The sequence below is a fragment of the Notothenia rossii genome (genome assembly GCF_949606895.1).
Source record: "Notothenia rossii genome assembly, chromosome: 8".
NCBI classification, from domain to species: Eukaryota; Metazoa; Chordata; class Actinopteri; order Perciformes; family Nototheniidae; genus Notothenia; species Notothenia rossii.
This window is the reverse complement of record NC_136906.1, coordinates 28,713,059-28,740,559: the sequence shown is the minus strand read 5'-3', so window position 1 is coordinate 28,740,559 and position 27,501 is coordinate 28,713,059. Positions and strand designations below refer to the sequence as shown.

General features: G+C 41.1%; 2 protein-coding genes across 6 annotated transcripts; both read right to left on the bottom strand.

Moving 5' to 3' along the window:
* Positions 1 to 1,088: 1,088 nt before the first annotated feature.
* Positions 1,089 to 6,195, bottom strand: LOC307014648 (uncharacterized protein). The gene is made up of 4 exons (XM_079642702.1): positions 5,346 to 6,195; positions 5,094 to 5,249; positions 4,292 to 4,381; positions 1,089 to 3,628 (listed from the first exon to the last, which is right to left on the bottom strand). Exons 1-4 carry the CDS (start codon positions 5,604 to 5,606, stop codon positions 3,320 to 3,322), a joined length of 816 nt encoding a protein of 271 aa, XP_079498828.1. The 5' UTR covers positions 5,607 to 6,195; the 3' UTR covers positions 1,089 to 3,319.
* Positions 6,196 to 6,203: 8 nt separating this feature from the next.
* On the bottom strand, positions 6,204 to 20,691 carry LOC307014647 (uncharacterized protein). 5 transcript variants are annotated; one of them, XM_079642701.1, is made up of 5 exons: positions 11,782 to 13,570; positions 11,470 to 11,510; positions 10,015 to 10,115; positions 9,512 to 9,536; positions 6,210 to 6,335 (listed from the first exon to the last, which is right to left on the bottom strand). In XM_079642701.1, the coding sequence occupies exons 1-5, from the start codon at positions 11,939 to 11,941 to the stop codon at positions 6,228 to 6,230; spliced, it is 435 nt and encodes a 144-aa protein (XP_079498827.1). In that variant the 5' UTR covers positions 11,942 to 13,570; the 3' UTR covers positions 6,210 to 6,227. The 5 variants fall into 5 exon arrangements, 1 of the variants encoding a protein (XP_079498827.1); XR_013801273.1 differs by lacking the exons at positions 11,470 to 11,510; positions 11,782 to 13,570 and adding an exon at positions 20,473 to 20,691 and having other exon boundaries at positions 6,204 to 6,335; positions 9,485 to 9,536; XR_013801274.1 differs by having other exon boundaries at positions 6,204 to 6,335; positions 9,485 to 9,536; positions 11,470 to 13,570.
* Positions 20,692 to 27,501: the final 6,810 nt, after the last annotated feature.

Sequence of the window (27,501 nt, the reverse complement as noted above, 5' to 3'; positions counted from 1 at the left end):
TCTGTCTATTTGTTTTTCATTGGAATTCATGAATGTGTCAGTGCGTGTTATTCTCTGACGCTTGAGCTCGCTCCACTTTTATATCCAGCACAAAATGGGCTGCAAATTGAGAGGCTTAACACCAGGTATAGCGCGCTGAAGGTCAAGGTAGCTCGGCTCCCTGAGATGTGGGGGTTTGTACAGCATAATTTCTTTGCTATATGGAGGAGTGAACACATAAATGGTTTCTACTTTCTCGCTGATTTCCTCCGGGGAAATGTCCACTTCAGAGAAGAGAGGCTGTAAACCCGCGACTCCTTACTTCTCCCTCTCACACAATATACGTATGTCTGCAGATGTGTGGGTGTCTCTCACCTCTATTTTTTGTTTCATTTATTAAATGCATGTTGGTTTTTGTAACACTTACTTGTCAAGAAGTTTCTTGTAATAAAATGTGCTATATGATATAAATAGATGTTACCCTTGCCTGTCTTCCATGTGCGAGAGGAGGAGATTAATGTTTATCCTTGCTGGAGAAGATTTGCATCTCCTTGTATCACACAAGGAGATGCAAATCTTCTCAGATCTAGATATGAATGCAAGTATCATAAGAATTTATTTAGATGTTGTTACTGTTCAAATCCTACATTTTATATTATGCAGTATGATTCATGAGTCATTCAAACAAATAGCAAGATAAAAGTAGAAACACCAATAACCTTTGGGGGAAGATGTAAAAACTTAAACCACACCACATATTATTTTTAGTGTCTATTTGCACCCGGGTGAAAATAGTCTCACGGAATCTACTCAACTTTGTATACCCGGGGGCACATAGCATTGTTAGCCAAAAAGCTTCTGCCTTTTTATAAGTACTCTTTTTTTGTGTGGATCTTTTTGTGGATCCTAACGTCCTGTAACTATTTGTTTCAAAATCTGTTACCACCAACAGAAAAATGAAGCGATACACAAACAACTCAAGAAGCAATATCAACTCCCCATTTAAAGAAAAGTACATTTTATGAATGCTGCTTTATTTCAGTTCATTAATCATTTAGGTTTTTCTGTTAATTTGAGGACAATATCCTGAAATGTGTTGATTTATTTATTATGATCCCCATCAAACACCATCAATGAAGCAAATACTCTTCCTAAGAGCCACGTGAGTAACTACACCATGAAGTAAAAACGAATTTGTACTCAACCGAAAGCAAAACATAACCCAAAGCTAAAACAAAATGATGGCACTAAACAAGAGCAGTGTAAGGCTTTTAATGGTCTCCGCTGAGATTGAACTGAGTGCAGGAAAAGAATCGATATTGTGACAAAAGTACTAAAAGACAATTAAAGGACAAAAGCGATCGATGAATGGCTGAATTTAGCAATAACTTCAGTCAACCTTCAAACTTGAAAGTTATTTTAGGCGAAGTCCTCTTTTCTTTTCAACTCCAACCAAGCTTGTCAGTGTGACCCTCACTATCCTGATCACTACTCTTTGTCAGTGCGGCAGACTGAGCATATTTGGCAGAGTAGATCCTCCTGCTTGTATCACTGCAGATTTATGTGGTCATTTCTCCTGCGTTGTTGCTCTGCCACATTTGGCCTTGTGACGAAAATCAATAGCAAAAATGATCAGGAGTCAACCATCTGTAATGGCTGTGATGGTGAAATCCATAGGAGAGAATGAGGATGAGTCGATTCCTTGTCGCCGGCATGCGGGCTCATTAAGTACGGAGCGGAAAATCATTCATGGATCAAGTCGATCTGATAGATGGTGTTATCTGGAGGGAACTGAGGATATGCTTTATGACACTGCTACTGTAACTACATTTCCGGCCTTGAAGACGTCTTCGAGGTGTTGCAAGTTGTTTGTGATGTTGATATACAACGGCTGATTGATATCCGTTGCAGCTGCTGTTGATTTTATTTATGCTTTATTTATCCAGCGAGGGTTTGCTGAGCATGAGCGGACTTTTTTAACAAACGCCTTGTCTCAATATACTTCAGTTACACAAAGTCACACCTGCAATCTGCAGCGTCAGGTTGATGTGCACAGAGTTTATAAGGACAGATGCTAACCAATTACCATGAGGGTAATTTCTAACGACAAAAGAGGTGCTTGAGCTCCGAGCAAAAAGCTCCAACTAGAAGGGCCTTTGGTTGACTAGAAGGTCATTAGGACAACTCAAAGGGCACTTGGGCTGACAAAATTGGGACTTAGTGTGAGTAAAGAATCATATGATGATCAGAAGGGCACATCACTGAAACAAATAAGTCGTTGGATCTAAGTGATTGAATAGTGGAAATTGGTTGCACATTAATCGTTTGCTTTGGCAGCACTCGATCCAGTTGTCTAGGTTAAACACATAAATATTAACTTAACCTAATGTAATTGAACAAAGTTATTCATACATGTTTCAATCACATTCTGGCAACATGATTCAGTCATGTTATTTTAACTTCATTCCATTGATTTATAAATGTTATAATCATGTTCTGGCAACCTTATTCAGTCATGTTCATTATTCTAGATACATGATATGATCATATTAGTACAACACAATTCAAACAGTGCAAATACATTTGATTTCAAATGCAGGGGAATACAGTAAAGCGCATTATGTAAAGTATCAATGTATCAAACATATTTTATGTAAAACACTGCATCAAATAAACATCTTGAATACCTTCGTGTAAAACACTTCAGCAAAATTGCTTTATAAACAATATAAACATGTTAACATTCTTTTTTTAATACATTTTAGCTCATTTTAGACACCCGCCTGTTAGTTTACATATATGTATTCTTCTTTTACATTAGATTGTTTTTGTATTCCCCATTAGTCACATTCAGAGAGAGATCACAGTTTGAGAGAGATTCAGTTTGAGTGGTTTTCTCTTGTATTCAAACAGAGGCAAAATTGTTAAAATGCATTTCTTCAAAGTCCAGGACTAATTCAGCTCAAACATATGGAACATATGGAACAAGATGCATGGTATTTTCTAATGTGAATAGTGGTTAGAATATTTATATATATTTATACATTTCTATACTTATTTGGGCCGTGAGTGAGAACGGACATAAGGCACATAAAAACATCAGACCCATTAAAACCGGGAAAGTGCCATTTTAGATTTGAACCACTTTAACTAACACTATTTATACTAACTATTATGTTAAACTTTGGCCATTATTAGTATAAAACATGACATGTTTTGGTCAACTTTAAGATATTAAAGAGGCAAACAAGAGTCTGTGAGATTCTTTGACACAGTCTTCTTCAAAGACTGGTAGAATGTCTGAGTACCCCCCCCTCCCTTCACCCCCCACCAGTGAGCATTACTCACACTGGTGTAGCTTGGTCTTCAAGCTTTCTGCTTTGTAGGAGAGGACCCCACCATCCAACTCCATTATGATCTTCTGCAGTACCTCAAATGTGCAGCTGAGCTTTTTTGGGTAACTCAGGTTCAGAGAGTAAATCAGTCCCAACAACATGGCGGATGCAAAAGCCACAGTCTCCAGATCTTGTATGACTGTGACCCCCTCCAGGACAATTCTGACATCGTCCTCACTGGCGGTGTTTTTTAGGATGAAGATCCCCATGGTGGTCTTCTCAATCGCACCTTCAACGATCGTCTCATCCACAGCCTAGTGTTCACAAAAAGGATTATTAGTTAAGAAAAAGCATTCATGAGACCAGCATTCAACACAGGAATCTCAACCATGAGTCAAGACTGTAATATAGCTCTGATTAGCTTGTGAATTCCATTTATCTGTAGTTAATGAGATGCACTATGCTTTGAGGCTGTGTCACTTTAGCTTCTTTCTCATAACTATACAGAGTGGTTTGATCAAGTCTGATTTCACTTGGTTGTCTGGCACCGAAATCTACAACCTCACAACGTGTTGTGAGCTTGTAGATCAGCTATTTTCTGTGAGACACTGGTGTGCAACTAAGTCATGTGTAAAGTATGACCATCATGGGAGATGAAGCAATCATTAGTAGCCCATGTTTCTCAGCCAACAGTTTAGTCGTTAGTTAAATAATCAGCAATCATGCAGAGTCACTACAGGAGTGATAGAATAATTAGTCAGTGCTTTTAGCAGTATTTAGCATTTTAGTATGTGTTTAAGTCACAACTATGTAATTCAACTAAAGTACAGTTAATTTGAGTAGCATCACACTTGAGCAGAGTTAACAGAACACTGCCTGTCTGAGTGCTCAGCTAAAAAAGAGCTAATGACAGAGAATGTTCTCTGGTTCTTAATCTAAGATGTACACATGTATACACTTTACAATTAGTCGCTTACTATGAACTCCTGCACAAGGTCTCCAGGATCCTCGTTGAGGTAGAGGCAGAGTCCTTTAATTAGGAGGTCCCTTCCCGCATCAATGTCATCCTGAAAGATGAGTGACAGAAGAACGGGATACACACTTAAAACTCAAATACATAAATACATAAGGTCCTTGCAGCACATGTTTGGCAATACATTTTTTTTTTAAATGGTGCTGTGCATACACTATCGTCATCAACACAAATCCTGCTCCAATGGCCACCTTTCCCTTTTACAAGATTCTATTTATGACCAGGACCACAACAAAGTTCCATACTTTATAGCCACCCACCCCACACCTCCCCCTGAACTCTCAAAGGAAAGCAATGGGTGGAACAATGACAAGCCAGAGTGACTCTTTTCTTAAAAAATAAGAACCACGGTCCACAGGTTAAACTTGGGCTAGACACCTAGCTTAACCCAGTAAGACCTGAGGCCGATTCTAAAACCGTTTCCTGTCAAAATTATGTTGCTATATTTCAGTGTTGCTCAAACTTTTTCATGTCAAGGACGCCCAAAGCAATAATGGCTATCTACACGTTATAAAACTTGATATGGTGAACCAGATCAAGTTGATGGATGAGGAGTCTGGCGACTAACGAGACTTAAGTGTCTGAGAGAAGAAAGCCGGGGTGTCCCCACAGGGTCCCACCCAGAGGATTCCATAGGCTGACATTACTGTACTCTGACCTGTGTTTGGCCTCACTTCCTGCTTCATGTCTAGCGACATCCTTTCACTTGCCCACCTAAACATCTACTAAAGTATCAGATAACTTACTGTGTCCATGTTGTTAGTCAACGCTTTCAGTTTTTTCCCTTTCTGCCCAGTTGTGCTTTCAAACATCTTCAGCAGGTTTGCAGAGTACAGGTCCAGCTGTGATAGGACCTTAGACTGCAGAGGAATTGTGGGGATCCGTTTGAACTCAGCATTAATCTGAAAGCACACATATGGCTTTATGAGAAGATTTTCATTAATATGGCACAGCATTTACACAATAAGTCACATGCACAGTCACTAGTTCATACTAACCTCAGTCACATCAAAGAGAGCTGGCCATCTCATTGTGAAGTCGCTGATCATGGGATCACAACCAATGGCTTTGTGTCTTCTTAAAGCGAATGTTCTCTGCATTTTCATCTTAACAGTCTCTCTGCTTCTTGATATCAGACAGAAGTTCAACTCTGATGTTTTCCAGTGAATCGTCATCTTCTCCACTCGGAAAGGAGGGGCAGTAAGCCACTTCACCTCTCTTTGGCTTCTTAACAGCAAAGGCAGGACTGCGTCTGCCATCTGGTTTGTGCTTCAAGGCATTTACATTCACTTCCCGACATCCCATCTTCCGGAGAATTGTGCGATAATTGGACAGCTTATTTTTAATACTCCTTACCCATCCAGAATATCCAGTCTCAGAGGCTACCTCTGTTAAGCAAGGATGTTTCTGGATGAGCGCCTGTGCGATTTTCTCAGCATCCATGTCTGCGAAATAGACTTTGTATTGGACTATCTCCTGGTTCAAACCCTGAAGTATGTCAGACCTCAGCTTTGGATCAGGGATCAGCCGCGTCCCTTCTTCTCTGTAGACTTGGTTGGCCTTCTCAAGCTTCAGCTCTGCATCATAAGTAAAACGGGGAATGTGGAAGACCTCTGGCCAAGAAGACCTAGGGGAAACAGACTCTTGAGATGAGAGCATCACAGTAGTGTCAGCAGGTGAAACGGATGAGGGTTCACCAGCGTGATTAGGAACGTGTGTCGGAGTTAATGGGCCAGCTCCCAGCAACAACAGGTCTGAGGGACAGCACTTTGACTGTAGCTCTGTCTTGTATTTCTTCCATGGAAGTCAATTCCTGGAAGATGTTTCCAAAAAGTTCATCCATGAACTGCAGTCCTTGCCTTCTTATCTCATTCTCCAGTTCAGTCACGGTATCTGGCTGGCCCAAGGGAAGGACCACTCTCTGGCTGCTGTTCTCCCCCAGGATGACTCGGAGAACTACCGAGGTTGCCACGGTCCACCTTCTTTGTCTAAGGAGAAAGAAAAGCACACTCATGATACAAGTTGTAGTCAATTAAAGAGGCAACTTTGTTCAAAGTTGAATTAACCTGAAAAAAGCACTAGTATTAATAAAAGTATCTTCACAGGCATGCTTTCACCACACAGGACTGTGGCTATATTGAAAAATGTCAAATTAGTGATAGAAATCATAGCTATAGTGTTGTTCACTAATAGGGGTCTACGCGTCTCTCCAGTGCTAATAAACTAAAATACATTTTCAGGTTGGTAGCTAATTTGAACTCATCAGCAAAGAGTAACCATTTATAAGCTTGTTTTATAGTTTTCCAGTTCCATTTTGTCTGCTCATTTCTTTACGTCATCACTTCCAATTTCACTCGTTTATCCTGTATGAGTCCTTCCTCCTGATTGGATTAAATTGGTACAGCAATCTGACATTTATTTTTGTGTATTAAGAGCTGGAGAGACAGGAAGACCCATACAATACACATTTAATTTGTTACCTTATCACAGACATATTGAACTTTTCAAGGCCACCATCCGTACATTTCCTACCCGATAGTCAGCCAGGGGGTAACCATCGGCAAGTTCACTTACTTCTACAAGATTCAGTCCTCGTGTAGGAGCTGGAGTCAGCTCATAGGCTCTATAGTGCTCATTATACCATCCACACAGCTCTTTCAAAATGAAACACAATCTCTGATCCAAAATGCATATTTGACTAATTTCCCCAAATTCAGGTAGGCCACTTTCAGACCCATGGGGAACTACCATCCCTACTCTGTAGTTTATACCCTTGCTCCAAACATTTTTAGCCAGATGGATTTCAGATAGGTCAGGGTATCTTTGCTTAACAGCTTGAGCTATCTCCTACTTCAATATATCTAATGGGACTGTAGATACACTTGACACATCTAGCGTTGGTTTATCAAGACTTGGAGATGACAAGTGGTACCCCATCATGAATTGATGTTTCACAGCCAGTGACAGCGGCACATTTTTAAAGCAACTGGTATGTCTAATAACCTTCTTTAAAAAACTGTGCTTTGCCTCAAATCTTAAAGTCCAAAGTCCCACAAGAGGTCCAAACAACCTAATCAATTTGGGGTATTGTTCCAAGTAGTGATGTTTAGGCAGCAGTCTATTTTCAGGAAATAGCTCCTGATATCTTTGTCTATGCTCTGAGATTTAGCAATCAAGGTAAGCAATGGACTCATCATTGTGGACTGGCGCAGCAACAAGCTCCATAATCTCTTTTAAATCCATCAGAACCAGCCATGCTGGCTCGCCCTCAGGAATCTTAGTCCCTATTAGAAACGGGAGCAATCTTAACAGGCACCAGTTTTCATGTGCATTACCACCTATGGATTTCCTGCTTGAAAGATTTTGTGGCACAATATGAGGCTTATTAGTTTTATCAGTCCACTTATAGGGGAAGTTCAGAATGGCATTATTTATGTCCGCCAAAGTAATATACTTCTTGGATATCAATAATTTGAGAGACAGTGCAAGTTCAACAGGTAAAACGCCCTCAAAGATATCATGAGCAATGTCAGGAGGGTACCCAGTGAGGACATGGAAATGAGAAAGAGCTTTAGTCAAAGGACAAGCTTGTTTTACTCCAAAACTGCTAGTGCCACTCTCTTCAGCTGACCTTACATGAGCATCATGTCGCTCTTTACATCTGAGGCTGAATTTTCCTGCTCCCACTTCTTGTGATTGGAAGTCTGCGTTACTTGCAATGCAAAAACGGCAACAATAATGAGCTGTGAAACATTCAATGAAGCCTGCAAGTGAGTGAGCTCCCAAATTGTCTGCTGCAACAGTTTGAACTGTACCTTTCAGAGTTGTTCCCAACTCCGAAACAAATATGCCTTCTTCTTCCAAAGCCCTGAGATCTTTTGGCAGTGGCTCTAAAACTTCCAAGCGATGTTTCTTTAGATCATCTGTTTTGCATGAAATGGCTAAGTCAATGGACAACAAAGAGGAATTGGATTCTGGGGGTAGGTTACTGAGCACCCAGTATACACCACAAAGTTTGGGTTTCTTATGGGAGGTGCCCAGAGGATTACAGACTTCAAAGTCATCCGCATACAATCCAATAGATATTCTTAACTCGTCACTTGAGAATAAATCATTTTTCTTAAAATGTTGGCCATCCCTGAAAGACCTATACAGATTCAGATTTTCTGCCTCTGCTTGTGGTCTGTGATTACCAACTACAAGGTCCAAAACATCTTTCCTATTCAAGAGCACTTGCAGGGATTCCAGAATGGGAACATACTGAAAGGTTTTATTTTTTCTAATATCCAGAAAATATTCAATTGGCTCAATAACTTTGAAGTTAGCCTTATAGTATTGCTTACGTTGATATGCAGAACACAGAGTGCCACCTTTCTGTATAGCTTTAGTTATAGGGTTAACTGTGCACAAAGTACTGGCTATTTCCTTTATGATAGATCGGTCAACTTGGAGATTGTGCTTCTGAAAAATTTGACCCAAAACATTATCAGTAATGGGAATATACAGAGAGCTAGTTATGCGGTGAAGCTCTTGTAAGAATTCATTGATTGTTTTACTTGGTACATGAGAAAAATGTTCAAGTTTCAACAAAGCTGCAGCAAAGGATTGCTCTATTACTTGTGGAAGGTCGTCTGTGGCATCAATATTACTATCTGGTTGTACATCAGAGCATGCCTCACCTACTACTACATCATCATCATCATCATCATCATCATTTTCTACAGCTTCTTGGTCAACTGTTGCGGTAGTTGTCACAATATCTGGTTTAAAATCTAATAAAGAATAAGAATGATGTGTTCTGCTCCTGTGAGATTTCAACGTGCCACAGATATTTGTTTGATAGTTGCAACCCAAAAACATGCAAGTCACTACTTCCTCTTTCTTCAGGTGTGCATTAATGTGAGCCCAATAATCTCTTTCAGAGGCAAGATCTTTACATGGGCATAGATGGCAGCTAAATGTACAACCAGCTGAACGATTGTGACTGGTAACGGTCACATGACATCTGTTTAAATGAATTTGTAGAGCATTCCAAGTTCTAAAAGTACAAGGGCAGTTGTATATATACACATAAAACGACTATTTGTCCCATGAATTGTATGTTTCTCTCTATAATGTTTTAAAAGCTGGGACCTACTAGATACTGCTACAGCGCAAACCTTACACTGCCAGATTCACAGCAACAGTCACTGAAAAAGAAGAGAATGTTGCAATTAGTGATCATCAATAAATCCAATGGATGTTGTTGCCGTCTGGCAGAAACCTTGCATCTCCACATTTAATCTTTGATTATTTTAATACATGAATGCCCCATTTTATACTTCATCAAGGCAGTGTCACAAGTAGGGAAACTCACAGCTTAATGCATCAGGTCGTGAGATTGGCGGTTACAGCAACAAACAAAATGTGAATATATTTAGAAAATCTTCACCAATAATAAAATGCAAAATAGGGTTGCCAGATTGAGAAGTTAGGTGCGTATCTCGATTATATGAATATTTAACAAAGGAAAGTATTAACAATAACTTGTGACTGAACAACTACGTTCATCCAATGTTGTGGACATGCAAGGTTTCTGCCCAACAGCGATGATATTAAGCAGATCATTTGATAGCAGATAACTTGATAGTTAAGGTCGAGGGGAAGTGAATGAAGTCATATACTTACCACAAGGAAATGAGCCTAGAGTACAATGAGCCTAGTCGACAGCGTGCCGGAGCGTGACTTGGACGCAGGGCGAGACTCAACCCGCTACACGGTCCGTTTGTCTGCAACACATCAATATACAACAGGTTACAAACATACAACTGTACCTCTGTAGTTTTAGCAAAGTGTTAAAGTATTCATTCAAACATTTCTACAACATTGCCTGCATAAGCAGTCATTTTTTAAGGTTAACAGGATAGTATTTACCAGTGGAGCAATATCCCAATAGCCCAAATTAAATAAAAACTTTACTTTTCAGGATTCCAATTAAAAAATAGCAACAATAGCAGATCTACAAGCTCAAAACGCATCGCAGTGCGACGCATTTCAAGCTTGTAGATCTGCTATTTTTGCTACTTTTGTGTGAAATTAAACATCACATTTTTTGTGTTTGCTTAACAAACCCCATTGTTAAAAGTTACATATGTAACCAAATGGACAAAATAGAAGTTACTAAATACATAAAAACACTACTGACTACACCAGTTGGAATTGAACCAACAACCATTTAAGGCTTTAACTTCAAAAAGGAGGTTTGTTTTACAGAGCTTTAAAACTGGGTTGGGGAGCTCAGTGAAGACACCATGATTTGTAGAAGTTGACATTTTATTCACTTTAAATTAAAACAGCAACAATTTAGGCCACATTAATACTAGTTCATATGAATTATAGTCTCCCTCAAGTTACCATTTCCATGTTTTACTTTAAACAAAGACATTAATACACAGCACACAAAGCACCCAGCACTACAAAGACGGTTTACTGAAATCTCAAGATATGGCATATAAAAGGAGGGAGGACCAACATTTTAATAAATCATTGCTAAATTCCAGTTTTATTTTGAAATCTGAGGCTGTATTGAAGCAACACTTTGGCTAAACAATGTGTTTCTACTACGAGTATAATGTGGACCAAATGTGCCTTATTTTCACCCTCTGGTGCATAAATAAGTTACTGAGACTGCACTGCAAGTGCACAACTATTAATAGTCTAGCTAGTGCGAAACACACACACACACACACCCCCCCCCCCCCCACACACACACACACACACACACACACACACACACACACACACACACACACACACACACACACACACACACACACACACACACACACACACACACACACACACACAACGCTCATCTGTCACAAGTGTCATGGCGCTACTTGTTCCTGGTTTGGGAAATTTCTCCATTACAACTAGGGATCGACCGATATGGCTTTTTCAAGGCCGATACCGATTATTGGTAATCAAGCAGACCGATAACCGATATTTTGGAACTGATATACATACATGCAGTAAAATCAGAAAATCTTGATGTCAAAATGTAGAATAACACAAACTCCAACACAACTTCTTTGAAATGCATTTAAGCATATATTATGTTTAATGAACTTTTAAACATCTTACAACTGGTTTCTTCTCTGTGCCCTTTTCTTTAGTGCAGCCATCTGCAATGAGTTAGAGACAAGAAGTGGGGCTGCAGGCGTAACTAACAATAATGCTTAATTTATTATATCAAAACAATGCCAGTCTATCTAGCATAAAATCCCAATAAGCTGCTAGCAACTGCAAAACACTAATGCTAGCTAATGTTTTGCAAAATATTAAAAGTGAGGCTATTACAGTAGACCTAACGTTAGTCTAGTAGCCTCACTTCTAATATTTTGCTAAACATTTGCTAGATACATGTTGGCTAGCTAATGAGCTTCACATATCAACCTGAAAAACTGCGAGGCTCCACTCGCAGCCCCCCACAGTAACAGCCGGTTACTCCGCTGCGAGACGCTGCACGCACACCCAACTCTGACTGACTTCCCGCGTCCCTGTGTAACTGATAGAATTGGATAATAAAATCGTGGTGTTTTTGCAACTTCAGCATAGGGGATTGGGATGTTTATTGAACTTCTGCTTTCAACTTTACCTTCGAAACACGTGTATGGCTCTTCCGCTCAGCGCTGCTGCTTGCCTCTGTCTGTGTCTGCGTTCTTTGCACCTGCCTGTGTAATCTGAGAAGGTCCCGCCTCTCTGGCTGGCTCCCGCCCGGAACATCTTCAGTGTTGATTCATTGACACTTCAGTAATAGCCTATCAGATAGCGCTGTGGGCGGGACACTGCTCGTGTACAGAGGTTGGTGACTGCAGCCAGAGAAACGGCCGCATCAGAACCAAAGTTTTATCGATAAAAAAAGGCCGATACCGATAATCGGTCAAATGCGGAATATCGGCCCCGATAATCGGCCAGGCCGATAATCGGTCGTCGACCCCTAATTACAACCCGTACATCTACATAAACGTTCAGATTTCAAATATAAAGTGCTGACCCCACGGCCACGGATGTAACAAATTAAAACGCCTTTGTCTAAGTACCAGTTTCTTCCGTATTGTTCAATAAAAAACGTTTTAATCCGACCGGTGGCCATTTTCTCAATTTCCATCATATGCTTTCAATTACGTGACCCTATCGGTTGGGAGGTGTATTGCAGTCTCTGACACATTATAACTGAGAAAATGGCCGCCGATCAGATTTAAATGCTTTTAATTCTTCTTCTTTCGTGTATCGTCGTCATATGTCCAGCTCAGTGTCACAAAGCCACGCTCTCGTCTCTGGTCCCACTTGGAAGAGGCCAGCCTCTGAAGGAGGTCTGTACAGAGGACAGGTGGTGATTATGTGGTCGGCAGTCTGCTCAGGCTCGCCACACTCGCATACTGCGCTGTCTGCCAGGCCCCACTCCTTCATTGATGATTTGAAACGACCAACCCTAGTACGGAGGCGGTTCAGTAGGGTCCAGTGCCGGCGTGGTAGATGTTCTCCTTCGACTCCATCTCCCGGGTCTTGGATGTGATGGTGCAGACGTGTGAGCTCAGCCGACTCCCATTCCTGCTTCCAGGAAGTTGCTAACCATGCCCTTGTAGACAGGTCCTCAGGGATGGAACCAAGCATCTCTTGTGCTCTCCTGTTGTAGGGGTGACGGGACTTGAGTCTGCTTGGGGTCGCTGCCTTAGTTGTGGTTTCATGCAGGATATGCCAGTCATGTTCTTGGGCTTTCCTTGCAAGTGCAAGGGTAGCGGCCTCTCGTCGGAGGCCGGCCGGGGCAATTCCCGCTAGGACTGGCAGGTAGGACACGGGGGTGGGCTTCAGGCAACCAGTTATGATCCGAAGGGCGTTGTTAATGACAGGATCAATCTTCTTCACATGTGGGCTTCTACACCAGACTGGGGCACAATATTCGGCAGCAGAGAACACCAGGGCTTGTGTGGCGTCCTGGCGGAGGCACCCCAGGTTGTACCAGCGAGGCGGCGGATAAGCGAGACCCTTGCTGTCACTTTGGCTCTCACTTCTTCCAGGTGTTGTTTATAGGACAATGTCCTGTCCAGCCGAACACCGAGGTACTTGGGGGCTAGTTGGTGCTCCAAACGTTTGTTGTCAATGGACACCGATAGTTCCCTTTTTGCCTCTCTGTTGCACAGGTGGTATGCGGCCGACACAGTCTTCCCAGTACTGAGCTGCAGACGCCACATGTGCATGTAGGCAGCCAAGATGCCCATGTCCTGGTTGAGACCCTGTTCCACCGCTGACCATGTTGGTTGACGCAGCATGATGGCCAGATCATCCGCGTAACCATATTTACTGGATGTTATCTCCGGGAGGTCGTGGATATAGATGTTAAACAGCAGTGGTGAGAGGACAGACCCCTGTGGCACCCCGTTCCTCAATCTTCTCAGTCTGCTTCGCTGGCCATCGCTGGTCCGAAGGATGAAGCTGCGGTTGGACAGCATCTCCATTAGGAACTTCACCATATGCCGGTCTGGGATTGTCCTCAGCAGCTTCAGGTGAAGTCCACGGTGCCAGACGGTGTCATATGCGGCCGTTAGGTCGAGCAACACTACCCCAGCTTTGTCTTTGGCCTGAAAGCTGTCCTCGATGTCCTGGGTGAGCAGGGTTACTTGATCTACTGTTGATCTGCCCCGCCGGAAACCAGCCTGTTCCCTTGGAAGCTGTGGGTCTACTACTGGCTCTATGCGGCTGAGGATCATCCTCTCCAGAATCTTTAATGGGACGCAGAGCAGCGAGATGGGTCTGTAGGCCTTGGGGTCTTCCGCAGTTTTGCCTGGTTTCAGCAGAGCGATAACAGCAGCACGGCGCCAGGTCTTCGGCAGTTTGGACCTCTGGAAGCAGGATGTAAAAAAGGAGCAGAGCCAGGCAGATGTTGTCTCACTCTGGTGGGTCATGAACTCCGGATGGATATTATCATGCCCCGGGGATTTGCCTTGCCTAAGGTTGCTAATGGCCGCCCTAAGTTCAGCTGTTGTAAATTCCCCGGAGATGTCAGCATCGACACTGGGTGCCCTAGAGATGGAAGATACCTCGCGCAGCGTAAAGCGGGCGAAGTTCTTGTCTGCACCTTGGAATTGGCTGTTCTTCAGGAGCTGGGCTGCAATGGCATCTGCTGTCACAGGGCACTTGGGGGGTGTTGTTTTCCTGCCAGTGAGCTGGTTAATAATCTGCCACGCCTTACGGCTGGAATGGGTGAAATCGATTGACTCAACAATTTCAGTCCATCTGGCCCTTCGGGTGGCGTCCAGCTTGTGGAGTAGTGCCGTTGCAGTCGTGTCCACATCCTCCCTTGAGCCAGCCTGCTGATGTTCGCGCAGGAGGTGGTTGCACTCTTCGTCCCAGCCCGGGATGTAGCTCGCATTGTAGCCGCGAGGGATTGTTTTCTTTGCTGCACTTAGAAGCACTTCGCAGAAGGCTGCATATGCTGAGTCCACATCAGTGATGTCTGGGTCCGGGAGGCTGGCTGATGTTTTCTCTGTCTCCGCGGTGAATGCCTGCCAGTTGGCCTTCCGGAAGTTCCACCTACGGGCAGGTTTACCTTCTACCGGCTGCACCAGTGAGGGGGCTTTGATGACAGACGGTCGGTGGTGTGACCGGGGGAACCTATCGATAACCTGTCTCTCTGGAATTGGGTCACTGTTGTGGCATACAGCAAATGCGAGGTCTGGGTTGGTGAAGGTGTTCCATCTTGAAGAGTGGAAACTTGGTGGCTCTTTAGGGTCGAAACAAAAGCTGGGCATTGGCGTTGGAGGCCCACTCACACAGCGTCTCTCCGTCTGGTGTCGTGTGGAAGTATCCCCAGTCAGTGTGCTGGCAGTTAAAGTCCCCTGCATAGATGGCAGGTGCCTGGACAAGCGGGAGGGCCGACACGGTCAGTGTAGATGGTGGAGGCTTGTACACATTTACGACAGATGTTGCCTGTATCCTGGTGGACAGCCATTCAACGCTGGCATTTGGTGGAGATTGGCCAGTGGCTATCCACCCAAGATCAGACCTCACAAAAGTCGCAATACCGTGATGTCTGCTGAGGATGGAACCAGCGAGGTGGAACCCGGGCAGCTTTAGGGTGTCTTCAGCCATACAGTGGGTTTCCTGTAGGAGGACGGCTGCAACCTTGTGGGAGTCGGCGAGGTGGCGTATGATCTCGAGTTTGGCGTTGGTGAGGCCCTCGACGTTTAGCTGGAACACTGCCAGACCTTGGTGGTCGACCGTCGGGATGGATACCCGTCCTGGCGTGGACTTGCATCCCCCCGACCTTTTACGCCTTGGTCTGCCAGGTTGACGATGATTGGGTGGCGACATTGGTTTCACGAGCTGGTCTTTCACCATCTCTCGTTACTTGCAGGGGAGGCCGCGTGGAGGCTGTCGTCTTCTCCCCCCTTGCTTTTAATTGAACAATATGGATGATACGGGTACTTAGACCCGCCCGTTTCAACTTGTTATATCGATGCACACAGGGCGACATGTTGGGAAGCAACACCGTTGTGTGATGGACAGAATCAAGGTTTTTACTTATAATATGACCAGGCTAGCAGCGCTGGTATCATAGCTAACCAGCGCTAGCACTAGCTTAGCTAAGCAAACAGCAACGCTGTTAACATTCCCTAACAAGTTCGTCTTTTGAACGATAAAAAAACACATTAGGCCTACTGATATGAAAATTAAACCTTATAACGTTTTGATGGATGGATTGAGGATTTATATTCTTACCGTGTGTCTGAGAGAATGCTTCCATCAACAAGTAACAATGGTAGAAGAGGGAGAGTAGAACTTCCGTCCGCACTCAATAGCGCCCCCTCTGATCTTCCGGTGCAATTGAAACGCTTCAGGGCAATGTGATTGAATCACTTTCAGAGGATGATGTTAAGCTTAATGTTATCTCAACACAATATAATCACGTTTTTTGGTCAAACATGAATTGTTTATGTTGAGCACATATAATCAGTTAAATTATATCCAAGAGGCCAACTTCTCAGTTTTTATATGGACCAAGCAAAGGTCAATTGGATTTAGTAAAGAATAACTTTGGTTGAACAAATGGTCATTGAGATTTACTTAAAGAGTAATATTATTTTTATTTGGCCGACGGTATTTGGTAATTTCAACCAGACGGCAATTCCCTGGTCTGAAAAGCTAAGCCAATGAGGAAGAGCCTTACACTTGTATTCCTTGTAATATCCAGTCCTTTTGTTCAGAAGTCTATGAGAAAACTTGATCAATTACTAGGTCAAGTTGTTGTTGACATGAGTTCACCGGGATTTGGCAGTTTTTTATTCCCTTAAAAGCACATTTATCATAGGTTCATTAATCCGCTCGTTATCTGCTTCTAATTATTTTACAGTTTTAGTTTTTACCCCACATGCCACTTCCAGTTAAAAAAACACAATATAGCAACGACCAGCACGGCAAACCCGAGACTTCAAAACCATTGTCCACAAAAACAAATGGGCAAGTCATAGATTCTGGAGTCCATGTTGAACCTCGAAGAAAGAAGAGCCGCTGTTAGTGCTCATAGTGGCTATGTTTGCTTCTTATATATAGTCTTTGATTTAGACCGGCAAAGCTCTTGGGTATTTAGCCCGAAAAGAAAGGCGCTTTGTTGATCCGATAATCACTTGTGTGGTGTCTTTTACCAAATATGATAAAGGAATTGTCCTTCTAAGACTAAACAAATCCTTGACGAATTCGATTTTCTTTCTTTAAATGTACCAACTTGAAGACATTGAGGTTCTTGTGTACTTCCAAGCCTCGATTGATCAAGCCAGTCACATTTGTTTTTTGAGTAAGACAGCCTTTCATGTCAAAGCTGCCCTACTCATAATTTCACAGATTAAGAAAGGGTCTCATACTACTCAGTCCTCTTCGTAAATTGAATGATAGATTAATTGATATTAGTGCCTTTTAAGAAAACAGGAGGGGGGTTAATTGCACAAACATGTTAACATCGTAGTCTCCTTAGGGAACATTAACCTTTCATTGGATTTACCTTGATTACACACAGGCTCGCCACAAACACACTTAACACAATTTTATTACAAATGTACTCTAAGGAAAAGGTGAATGAGTGGATAAGGAAACAAACTTTTATTTTAATTATTTATTTTGTACTCAACCTTGGACCTGGCTCCGTCTCATTACCAGAAAGGGAATAGCTCTCCAAAATGATCCGGCCTTTCCTCCTCTCATGTGTCTCTCATCTTATACACATGGGAAATGAAATGGAGGTGGGGAAGGAGGACCCTATTAAAAGCACTCCCATTGCCCTTGCACCAGCCTTAACCAAAGACATGCACTGCAAGAGGATTAAGCACATGATGAGGAGGCATAAGAGTGATATAGGATTTTGAAGGTTGATGCCAAAGGACATCATACAGTAAATGGACAATAGTTGTTTACAAAGTGCTAATATTATTAATATTAGTCCAACATGTAACAGGTGTACATAAAGAGTGTGTCCCATGCATAAAGCGACATATACATAACTAATTTTTTACTCATTCATCTCTGTTCTTTTTAGTTGTTACCAAATGATTTTTTGGGATATAAGTCTTTGTCTTAGATTATACATTTAAAAGTCTTCAAGAGTACATTTATCAAAAAAAGAAAAAAAAACTAATACAATAACGGACAATAACTCGTTTTTCCGTTTCAAGGGAAATGTGTTTGGGGGAACATAGTGAAAGTCACCATTGTTCGTGTAATGTATATAACCAAAGTCAGAGTCAAGTCAAGTGTTATTCTTTGCTACACCGTAGTCTTGCTAAATACAATCAAGCAGTTCTGTTGCATTCAGTTTAGTTTAATATTAATTTAAAATATTTGCTACATGTCTAAAACGGCGACCGTGAAAGAAAACCAAATTTCCCTTGAAATGGTACTGAAGTTGTAGAATGAAATCTGTTCATTCTGGATACCTGTTTTTACATGCATGCATTTTTGTAAAGATGCAACTGACTTGTGTAAAAATTGATGCTAATGTAATGGTATAAGTTGCCCAAAAGGTGAAAAAACCTCTAAAAAAGACTCTTTAGTAATGTTAAAAACTGCCCTTTTTAAACCAAATTAAGGTGCACATTTTTTACTGTGCAACTTAACTTTGTATGTAATGATGTGGTTTTAAGCCCCAGATTCATCAGATCAGTTCATACTCTGTTCACAGAGAAGCTCATTCCACTTATGTTGTATGTAATTAACTTTTTTTTCACATGTTCTCATTTCAAAAATTCACCAGAGCAGCCCAGAACAAAAAGCCCATTCATCGTACAAGGAATTATTATCCAGTTGGCTTTGACGATTTAGTGGAGGGTATAATTCCATGATTTCAGGGCTTAGTCTAGCCTGTAATGAATGAATCTATTATTCAAAGTTAGCTATGAATAAAATACAAGCTTCTGGAATTTCAATTCTCACGAACATCAATCCAAGAGCCATCATATCATACACACACGAAAAGTATACGAATACATCACTAAAAGCACAGATTCTTAAAACATGTATCATCGCTAAAGAATACCAGTAACATATTGAGTGACAGAAATAAATCTTTAACATTTGACTTGCGATTGCTTGATAGAAAAAACGGAGCACACATAAATCTTCAGAGAAGACCTCAGAGAAGCTTTAAGAGTCAGTCTATTTATGCAATGATTCAAGAAATCAATCATCCATCCAAGACAAATCAATCTCAGACATGACAGACACACTGCACCACTGCAGTCAGCCTCAGTCTGATGTATTGTATGGATATTTCAGTCCAGCTCTTATATAACATTTTATTTTATTTTTATTGTAAAACTTGTTCGAGTGTCTGATTTGCCTTAAACCTGAAGTATTTGTCATCATCTGGACTGTTACAGTGGGGCAAAAAAGTATTTATTCAGCCACCAATTGTGCAAGTTCTCCCACTTAAAAAGATGAGAGAGGCCTGTGATTTTCATCCTAGGTATACCTCAACTATGAGAGACAAAATGAGAAAAAAAAAATCCAGAAAATCACATTGTCTCATTTTTTAAGAATTTATTTGCAAATTATGTTGGAATATAAGTATTTGGTCAATAACAAAAGTTCATCTCAATACTTTGTTATATACCCTTTGTTGGCAATGACAGAGGTCAAACGTTTTATGTAAGTCTTCACAAGGTTTTTAAAAACTGTTGTTGGTATTTTGGCCCATTCCTCCATGCAGATCTCCTCTAGAGCAGTGATGTTTTGGGGCTGTCGCTGGATAACACAGACTTTCAACTCCCTCCAAAGATTTTCTATGGGGTTGAGATCAGGAGGCTGGCTAGGCCACTCCAGGACCTTGAAATGCTTCTTACGAAGCCACTCCTTCGTTGCCCGGGCGGAGTGTTTGGGATCATTGTCATGCTGAAAGACCCAGCCACGTTTCATCTTCAATGCCCTTGCTAATGGAAGGAGGTTGTCACTCAAAATCTCACGATACATGGCCCCATTCATTCTTTCCTTTACACGAATCAGTCGTCCTGGTCCCTCTGCAGAAAAACAGCCCCAAAGCATGCAGTAGCGTGGCGTGGGAAAAGAATTAGGGGAAGCCAATAATACGTCCTTTATTTTGGGTCGGGGGTGTGGTGGTCAATGTAATAACGTAACCAGATGAGTGATTAAAGCACCCGGTATCATTTTACACACATTTGTATCATACAAATACTTACACACGCCTGTTATCTGACCGACAGGTCCGCACGCACTCTCCAGCCGAAACTCTAATAAGCATTCATTCACAAACTAAATCAGGAGACCTTTAACGTTTTACGTCCGATTCGCTCCTTTTTTCCTCGCTGTACGCTCCAGTTTGGGCATCGGCCTGTCATCAGATTTGTAGCAGAAGTTTAGTACAATAATTTTTGATTAAATACTCCAAATCTCCACCCTCCATAATTGCACTTGCTTCAGTTGCTTGCTACTTTCTAACGGAGGTGAGAGTGGTGCAGTGGCGCTATCTATCTTCTATCGATTAGATTTATGATTATAAAATTATAAAAGTAGAGTAGACATGTGGATATTATCCGACTGAACAAAACGTGCATTCATCTAACAGGTTCATTTTCTACTGACCTTATTTCGAGCTATTTTCCAAAACCCTGAGGAGAAATCCCATTGTTTTTTGTCGAGGGAAACCAGGCGCAGCTTACTTCCGCTTTTTGGGACGCGTCACTGCAACACTAAGTTGATATGATTTGATTGGATTGTGAGGCAAGGGAAGCCAGCCGCCTCTGGCTTCCCTTGGCATGGCCCTAACCAATCACAGGTTGGCAGGGGCATGACGTGAGCCTCATCTGATTGGTCAATCCCTCCAACTTTTTTTCACCAAGGGAAGCCAATTTCGGCTGGCCTCCTCTCGCAACAGAATGCAATCTATTGTTTCACCATAACATCTAGAGGGGTGCTGTTTCACTCTTTGTAAAATACTCAATGAGAATGGGGGAGAGACGGGCCGGCAGCAACACACAACAAAAAATGTCTGAAACTAAATGAAGTGTTTTTATGTATTTATTAAAATCATAACTACAATACGAAAAAAACAGGGGAAGCCTGGCTTCCCTTTGCCTCGAGGAGAAAACGCCACTGAAAGCATGATGTTTCCATGCCCATGTTTTACAGTAGGTATGGTGTTCTTTGGATGCAACTTAGCATTCTTTCTCCTCCAAACACGTCTTGTTGAGTTTTTACCAAAAAGTTCTATTTTGGTTTCATCTGACCATATCACATTCTCCCAATCCTCTTCTGGATCATCTAAATGCTCTCTTGCAAACTTCAGACGGGCCTGGACATGTACTGGCTTAAGCAGGGGGACATGTCCGGCACTGCAGGATTTGAGTCCCTGGCGGCGTAGTGTGTTACTGATGGTAGCCTTTGTTACTTTGGTCCCAGCTCTCTGCAGGTCATTGACTAGGTCCCCTCGTGTGGTTCTGGGATTTTTGCTCACCGTTTTTGTGATCATTTTGACCCCACGGGGTGAGATCTTGCGTGGAGCCCCAGATCGAGGGAGATTATGAGTGGTCTTGTATGTCTTCCATTTTCTAATAATTGCTCCCACAGTTGATTTCTTCACACCAAGCTGCTTACCTATTGCAGATTCAGTCTTCCCAGCCTGGTGCAGGTCTACCATTTTGTTTCTGGTGTCCTTTGAGAGCTCTTTGGTCTTGGCCATAGTGGAGTTTGGAGTGTGACTGTTTGAGGTTGTGGACAGGTGTCTTTTATACTGATAACGAGTTCAAACAGGTGCCATTAATACAGTTAACAAGTGGAGGACAGAGGAGGCTCTTAAAGAAGAAGTTACAGCTCTGTGAGAGCCAGAAATCGTGTTTGTTTGTAGGTGACCAAATACTTATTTTCCATCATAATTTGCAAATAAATTCTTTAAAAATCAGACAATGTGATTTTCTGGATTTTTTTCTCATTTTGTCTCTCATAGTTGAGGTATACCTAGGATGAAAATTCCAGGCCTCTCTCATCTTTTTAAGTGGGAGAACTTGCACAATTGATGGCTGACAAAATACTGTTTTGCCCCACTGTATATAATGTTTAATTTGTCCAAAAATATCAGTATGGTATCAATATGGTATCACCCTATTAGAACTGTTTAAGTTGAAACCTGTTATTATTGCCAAATATTTGATATTAAGACAACAATTTCCCCTTTTGGAAAAGTTGATTGTTATCATTGTTTGGGATAAAATGCACTCCTCAGTTTAGTAGATATTAGAGTCTTCTTCTTCTTCATCTTTGGCATTTGCCCTCCGTTTAACTGTTATCATCTTCTTATTCTCATCCACACTTTCAACCTCACACAGCCCTACCCTCTTATTCTCAAAGTGACTCTGAGCATCTGGGAACGTTTATGGAGTATGCTTTGTGGACGACGCTCAAGAGGGGAGTAGGCTGATACCAGTCGGTGTGTGTATGATGATGCATGTTATCAGAATGCATTTACTCCCATAAAGAAAAGTATCAAAGTTGGCAGGAGTAAAGATGAGGTGATGACCAATAACTTAATGACATTGTTGCCACTTTGTTTTTTATGAAGCGTAAAAGCAATCGCCTGAAGTAAAAAAATAACGTTTGCCTATAAACAAAACTACTTCACAGTCAAATGGATGCGCATCACCACAGCTAAGCTAAAACCGGCTAATGTATGCCGTGACTACATTTAGTAGTTTAATTACATCGTTTTTATGACACATTAAAGCTTTGGATATTCACGTATGGAAAAAATTACTGATGTATTTCATGTTGTAGAACAAAACGTGACAATCTTTTTAGCTTAACGGACCTTATTTCCGGCATCTAACTCAAACAAGTTAAAAAAATCTTGAGAAATGGAAATTATTTTCAGGTTTTAGGAATCATTGCTGCACCACAATTTGCCTTTGCCACAAACCGTAGCACCCATGTTGCTATCTTACAGTTTTGAATATGTGTGTTTGAGGTGTAATGAGGAGTAAAATATGGGCTTTTGTAGGACACCACTGACATGATCGGATAATTTGAATGCAAGCCTGTGTGCTGCAGAGCAGGTAAGTGGCAAGACATCAGTGACATGAATGTGGCTTAAAGGAGGAGGGAGGAGAACCAGCTGAGCTCAGAAAATCAATTGTGTTTCCAAATGGTCTCGAGTCACTACCTTTTATGTTAATTGACCAAACTCTGGCGTAATTAATGGCATGCCACTTAAATTGAGAATAAATACTCATCAAGGTCACTAAGTCAACTCAGTAACAGAAACAGAAGGAGCATCATGCGGTTGCCATTAAGGTTTAAAATCATTATGATATTTAAAAAATCATAGCAGAGGATTTTATGCAGTGGTGGAATGTAGTAAAGTACATACTCAAGTACTGTACGTACAATTCTGAGGCACTTGTACTTTACCTAAGTATTTTCATTTTATTTGACTTTATTCTTCTACTTCATTACATTTTGTCCTAAAACCTTTAAAAGACATTTCCCCACTTCCGGTTCCCTCGTCTTGAAGCCTTAGGTTTCTTAAACGTGTTTTTGGTAAGCCTGAAATAAGGTCTGTGGCCAACCCTAGCTTACTACAAGAACATACAACAACATAAAATATGCGAGGTAATACTCTACTTGTGACTGTTCAAAGATTCTATGTGTCATATAAAATGTAAAAAGTAAATGTGACTTCTAAACGTCATCACGTGTACAATAACTACAGTTGAATAAATAAAATATGATTCTGAAATGGGCTATTACACACTATAACTACTTTACTTTTGGTACTTTATGTATATTTTAATGCTGATACTTTTGTACTTTTATGCATTTTATTTTGCAGTTTGGTATTGCTTATTTTACTTAAGTATGATTCCTTTTTCCACCATTGGATTTATGTGTTATGTTGAAGATCACCCATGTACACTTGACGTGAAAGAGCTCACACAGAAATAAAGTAAAACATTTAAAAGACTGCACTTTAAATCTGAACCTGTGTCCTCTCTCAGCTGTGGCATCTGAGAGTCTAAAAGAGTTAGGGTAATTTAAGTTGCACGATGGAGCTGATGGTGTTATCACCAGCGTCACAGTGTGGAGGAGTGTGTGTGAACAGCAGGTCACTGGTGTGAATGCCTGGGCCAGATGGCAAAATGCTGTTTGAGGAACTGAATGATTAAAGGCTGAATGTTAACCTGCTTGGGATTTAAGAGGTAACGCCATATGGCTGTGTGTGCTTTCAAATCACCAAGGGCAAATGTGTCACAAACCAGAGCAAAACATTGTCAATCACAACTATTTTGTACCCAAGATATATGTATAACCATTTTTTCTTTTTCTTTTTGACTCTACATTACCCCTTTCTTCAGAGGACACAATTTGCTTTTCTTTTTTTTAAATGAAATTATAAAAATGAAGATACAAATATTGATAACAGTCATTATAGTTAGAAAGGATAACATTAGTAAATTATTTCCGAAGACAAAAATACATAAATACAAAAAAGCGAATAAAGGCCTTGGACAGGGTAGGAATTTCACGGCGGCCATGACAGCGATGGCCGTCGTTGCCCCTCGGTTTGGCCGTTATGCCCCACAAATAATTGTCCGTCCTACCATGGCCTTTGTGCCCCTCACACTGTTAAAATCTTGAAGTTGCTTTAAAAGCGTCAGAGCAGTCGTCTGGTCTCTGAACAGCATTATGCTGCGTTCAAAACTGACCGCTTTAATCACTGGAGTTTCACTGTGGCTGTCAGCTGTGTTTACTCCTGTCATTCAAACAGGACGCGCTGTAAATACTGTGGTAGACTCAACTACAACAAAATTAACATATTTTACCGTGATTTACTGATGCCGAAGTAACAAAATACGGATAACGGTTAGTAAAAACCATGAATTAATGCTTTGACAAGTGTGCAGACAAGACGGCAGGCGAAAAAACTTTTAAAATGCGTGTTTTCTGAATGGAGATCGGATTGATCAGGCTAAACTAACTTGTAGCTGCTCCATCCAAAACTCACAACAACGTCCTAAAGACAGAAATAAACCAGCGACTGTATTCGCCATGACACAGACAGTCTGTGGTTTGTACTTGTTTAACTTGTGTCCAGTTTCTGAACAGATATGAGGAGCTGTGAATTCTGTGTGCTAACAGCTAACGGCTGCTGTTTTGGTTTTCTGGCTACCGCGAGAACGCGTCACGCAAATTTGAGGCTTGAGTTGAAAATTGTTATTAAAGAGACTCTCGTACACACACACACTCGTTCACACACACACACACACACACACACACTCGTTCACACACACACACACACACACACACACACACACACACACACACACACACACACACACACACACACACACACACACACACACACACACACACACACACACACACACACACACACACACATACATGCACACACACACACACACACACACACACACACACACACACACACACACACACACACACACACACACACACACACACACACACACACACACTTTTGCATTTCAAAGTATTGCTTGTTCATACAGTTGAATGTTGGAGCTTCACTGTGTACTGATGATTCTTCTGCTCTGAAATGGAATATATTTGTTACATATTAATAGATTTTTTGATTTGATTTTTGATTTGTGAATGGGAGAAGTAGTAGATAGAAAACATACCAAACACTAATTATTCAGAGTAGAGTATTTTATTTTATATACGGTAATACTAATGAGGCATAGGCCTATATGATTATAATGTTTGACATTATTGATATTAAAAAAGTGATTTGTTTTCCATGTCATTTGTGTGTTTTTCTTAAGAGAAATTGAAGTTATTTATATGTAAGCTCCAAATCCAAATGTTTCCCTCAATGGCCTTTGTGCCCTTGCATGTGGACTTTGTGCGCTAAACAAACTTGTGACACCAAAGGCCAAATGGCCTTGCCCCTAAAATGATGAAAATTCCAAGCCTGGCCTTGGGTTATTTTTTTTGTTGATTTAATTTATACTTTTTATATTTGTCCTACATTTTGGAAAAGTGCTGTACAAAAACAAAAATAGGAAATGATGCATAATAATAATAATAATAATAAACAAGGACACACTAAATTGAGCAGAACAAGAACAAGAACAAGATATGGTACGAAATGCAGATGAGATGTGATTTAATTTGTTGATGGATGCTGCAGACAGACTAGAAATTTACTTTGAGTGCTTTAAAAATCAAATATACCTGTTAAAAGCTGAAGAAGGCCTTGATCTAGCAGGGAATTCCGAGGAATAATGTTCACATTGGAAGATCCCTCAACCCATTTGGTAAATCCAATGCCAACCTTACTGTAAGTGCCAAAGAAAGAGGAAGTGAACCCATAGCAAGCAGGAATGATGGATGAGGAGGTCAGGGTAATGGTTCAGCAGGTAGTGCATCTTTATATATACTGTATACTGCAGGGAACCAGAGACCAAAAAAACGTAAATGTGTGTTACGCGCTCCCCCCTTTCATGCCCCCTCTGCTCAGGAGTTCTTGATCTGCCCTAATGACCCGTACAAAAGAAAAGCTGGTTTAGCTGCCAGAAAGTGCAGCATAAAGTCATCCCTAGTTTAGGATTTTACTCTTTTTTTGTCCTCATGTCTTTTTATTGTTCTTTTAAGTAGGCAGAATCTGGTAGTCCCGTTTTCGCGGCTTTGTTTTCTTAGTTTAGTTCATGCAATTGCCTTTTAGTTTAGGGGGGAGGTTCTGGGTAGTAAGGCCCCTGGTGTGGCTGGCCCAGGCTTTGCATAGTTTGATTTAGTTTAAAAATTAAATTATATTATAAATACAAGTATTTTTGTTAACTCTCTCTGGTTTAGTGTCTTGAATATATACTGCTGGTCACAAACTGAGCCACAAATGTTTTATGTTGTCAAGTTGCCGTAACAAGGTGCCAGATCAGAAAACAAACCTGAGAAGTCAACCTACAGGCATCAGCACACTATACTGATAATAAACGTCTATACAAATCTCTAATACCGCAGCTCTAATGACAGTTTACTGGGAGCTATCAGTGCAATGTATTCCCTACTGACTTCCGGCTTTAGTTGCCTGATCCTGCCCATTCGCTGCTATATTCACCATAAACCATGACCTTTTTCACTAAATCTAAGGTAGGTTGCTCATATTTCTCAAATGTTGTTGTTGGAAAATGTTTGCAGAAATGTCCCATGCCATCTCTCTTATCAGGTGATAAGGTTCAAAGATGTGTTGAAATGGTGGCATTAGTGAAAATCTCAAGGAAATGCCAGAATGATCTTATCTGTGTTGTCAGTTGAAAGTATAAGGTTTTAACATCAAAATAAAATGATATGTCAGACCTCAATCAAAGATATCACCACAAGCTCTTTCTTTGGATGAGAGACATTTCTAGACTCTCAACATACTTCATACAATATATATTATTTTTTTACGTGTTCTCCTACAAAGGTCCAACAACACGTACAGTATCAATCTCATTTACATGCATCCTATGCAGTCTTGTCAAAATTAATTCCCCTCTTCACAGGAATAACTTGGTGAGGTTTTGATAAAAAAAACATGTGGTTAGATTAATGAAAATATCCTAGTTTTTTGTTAATATAGAAATGACATAGTTACGTGACAAA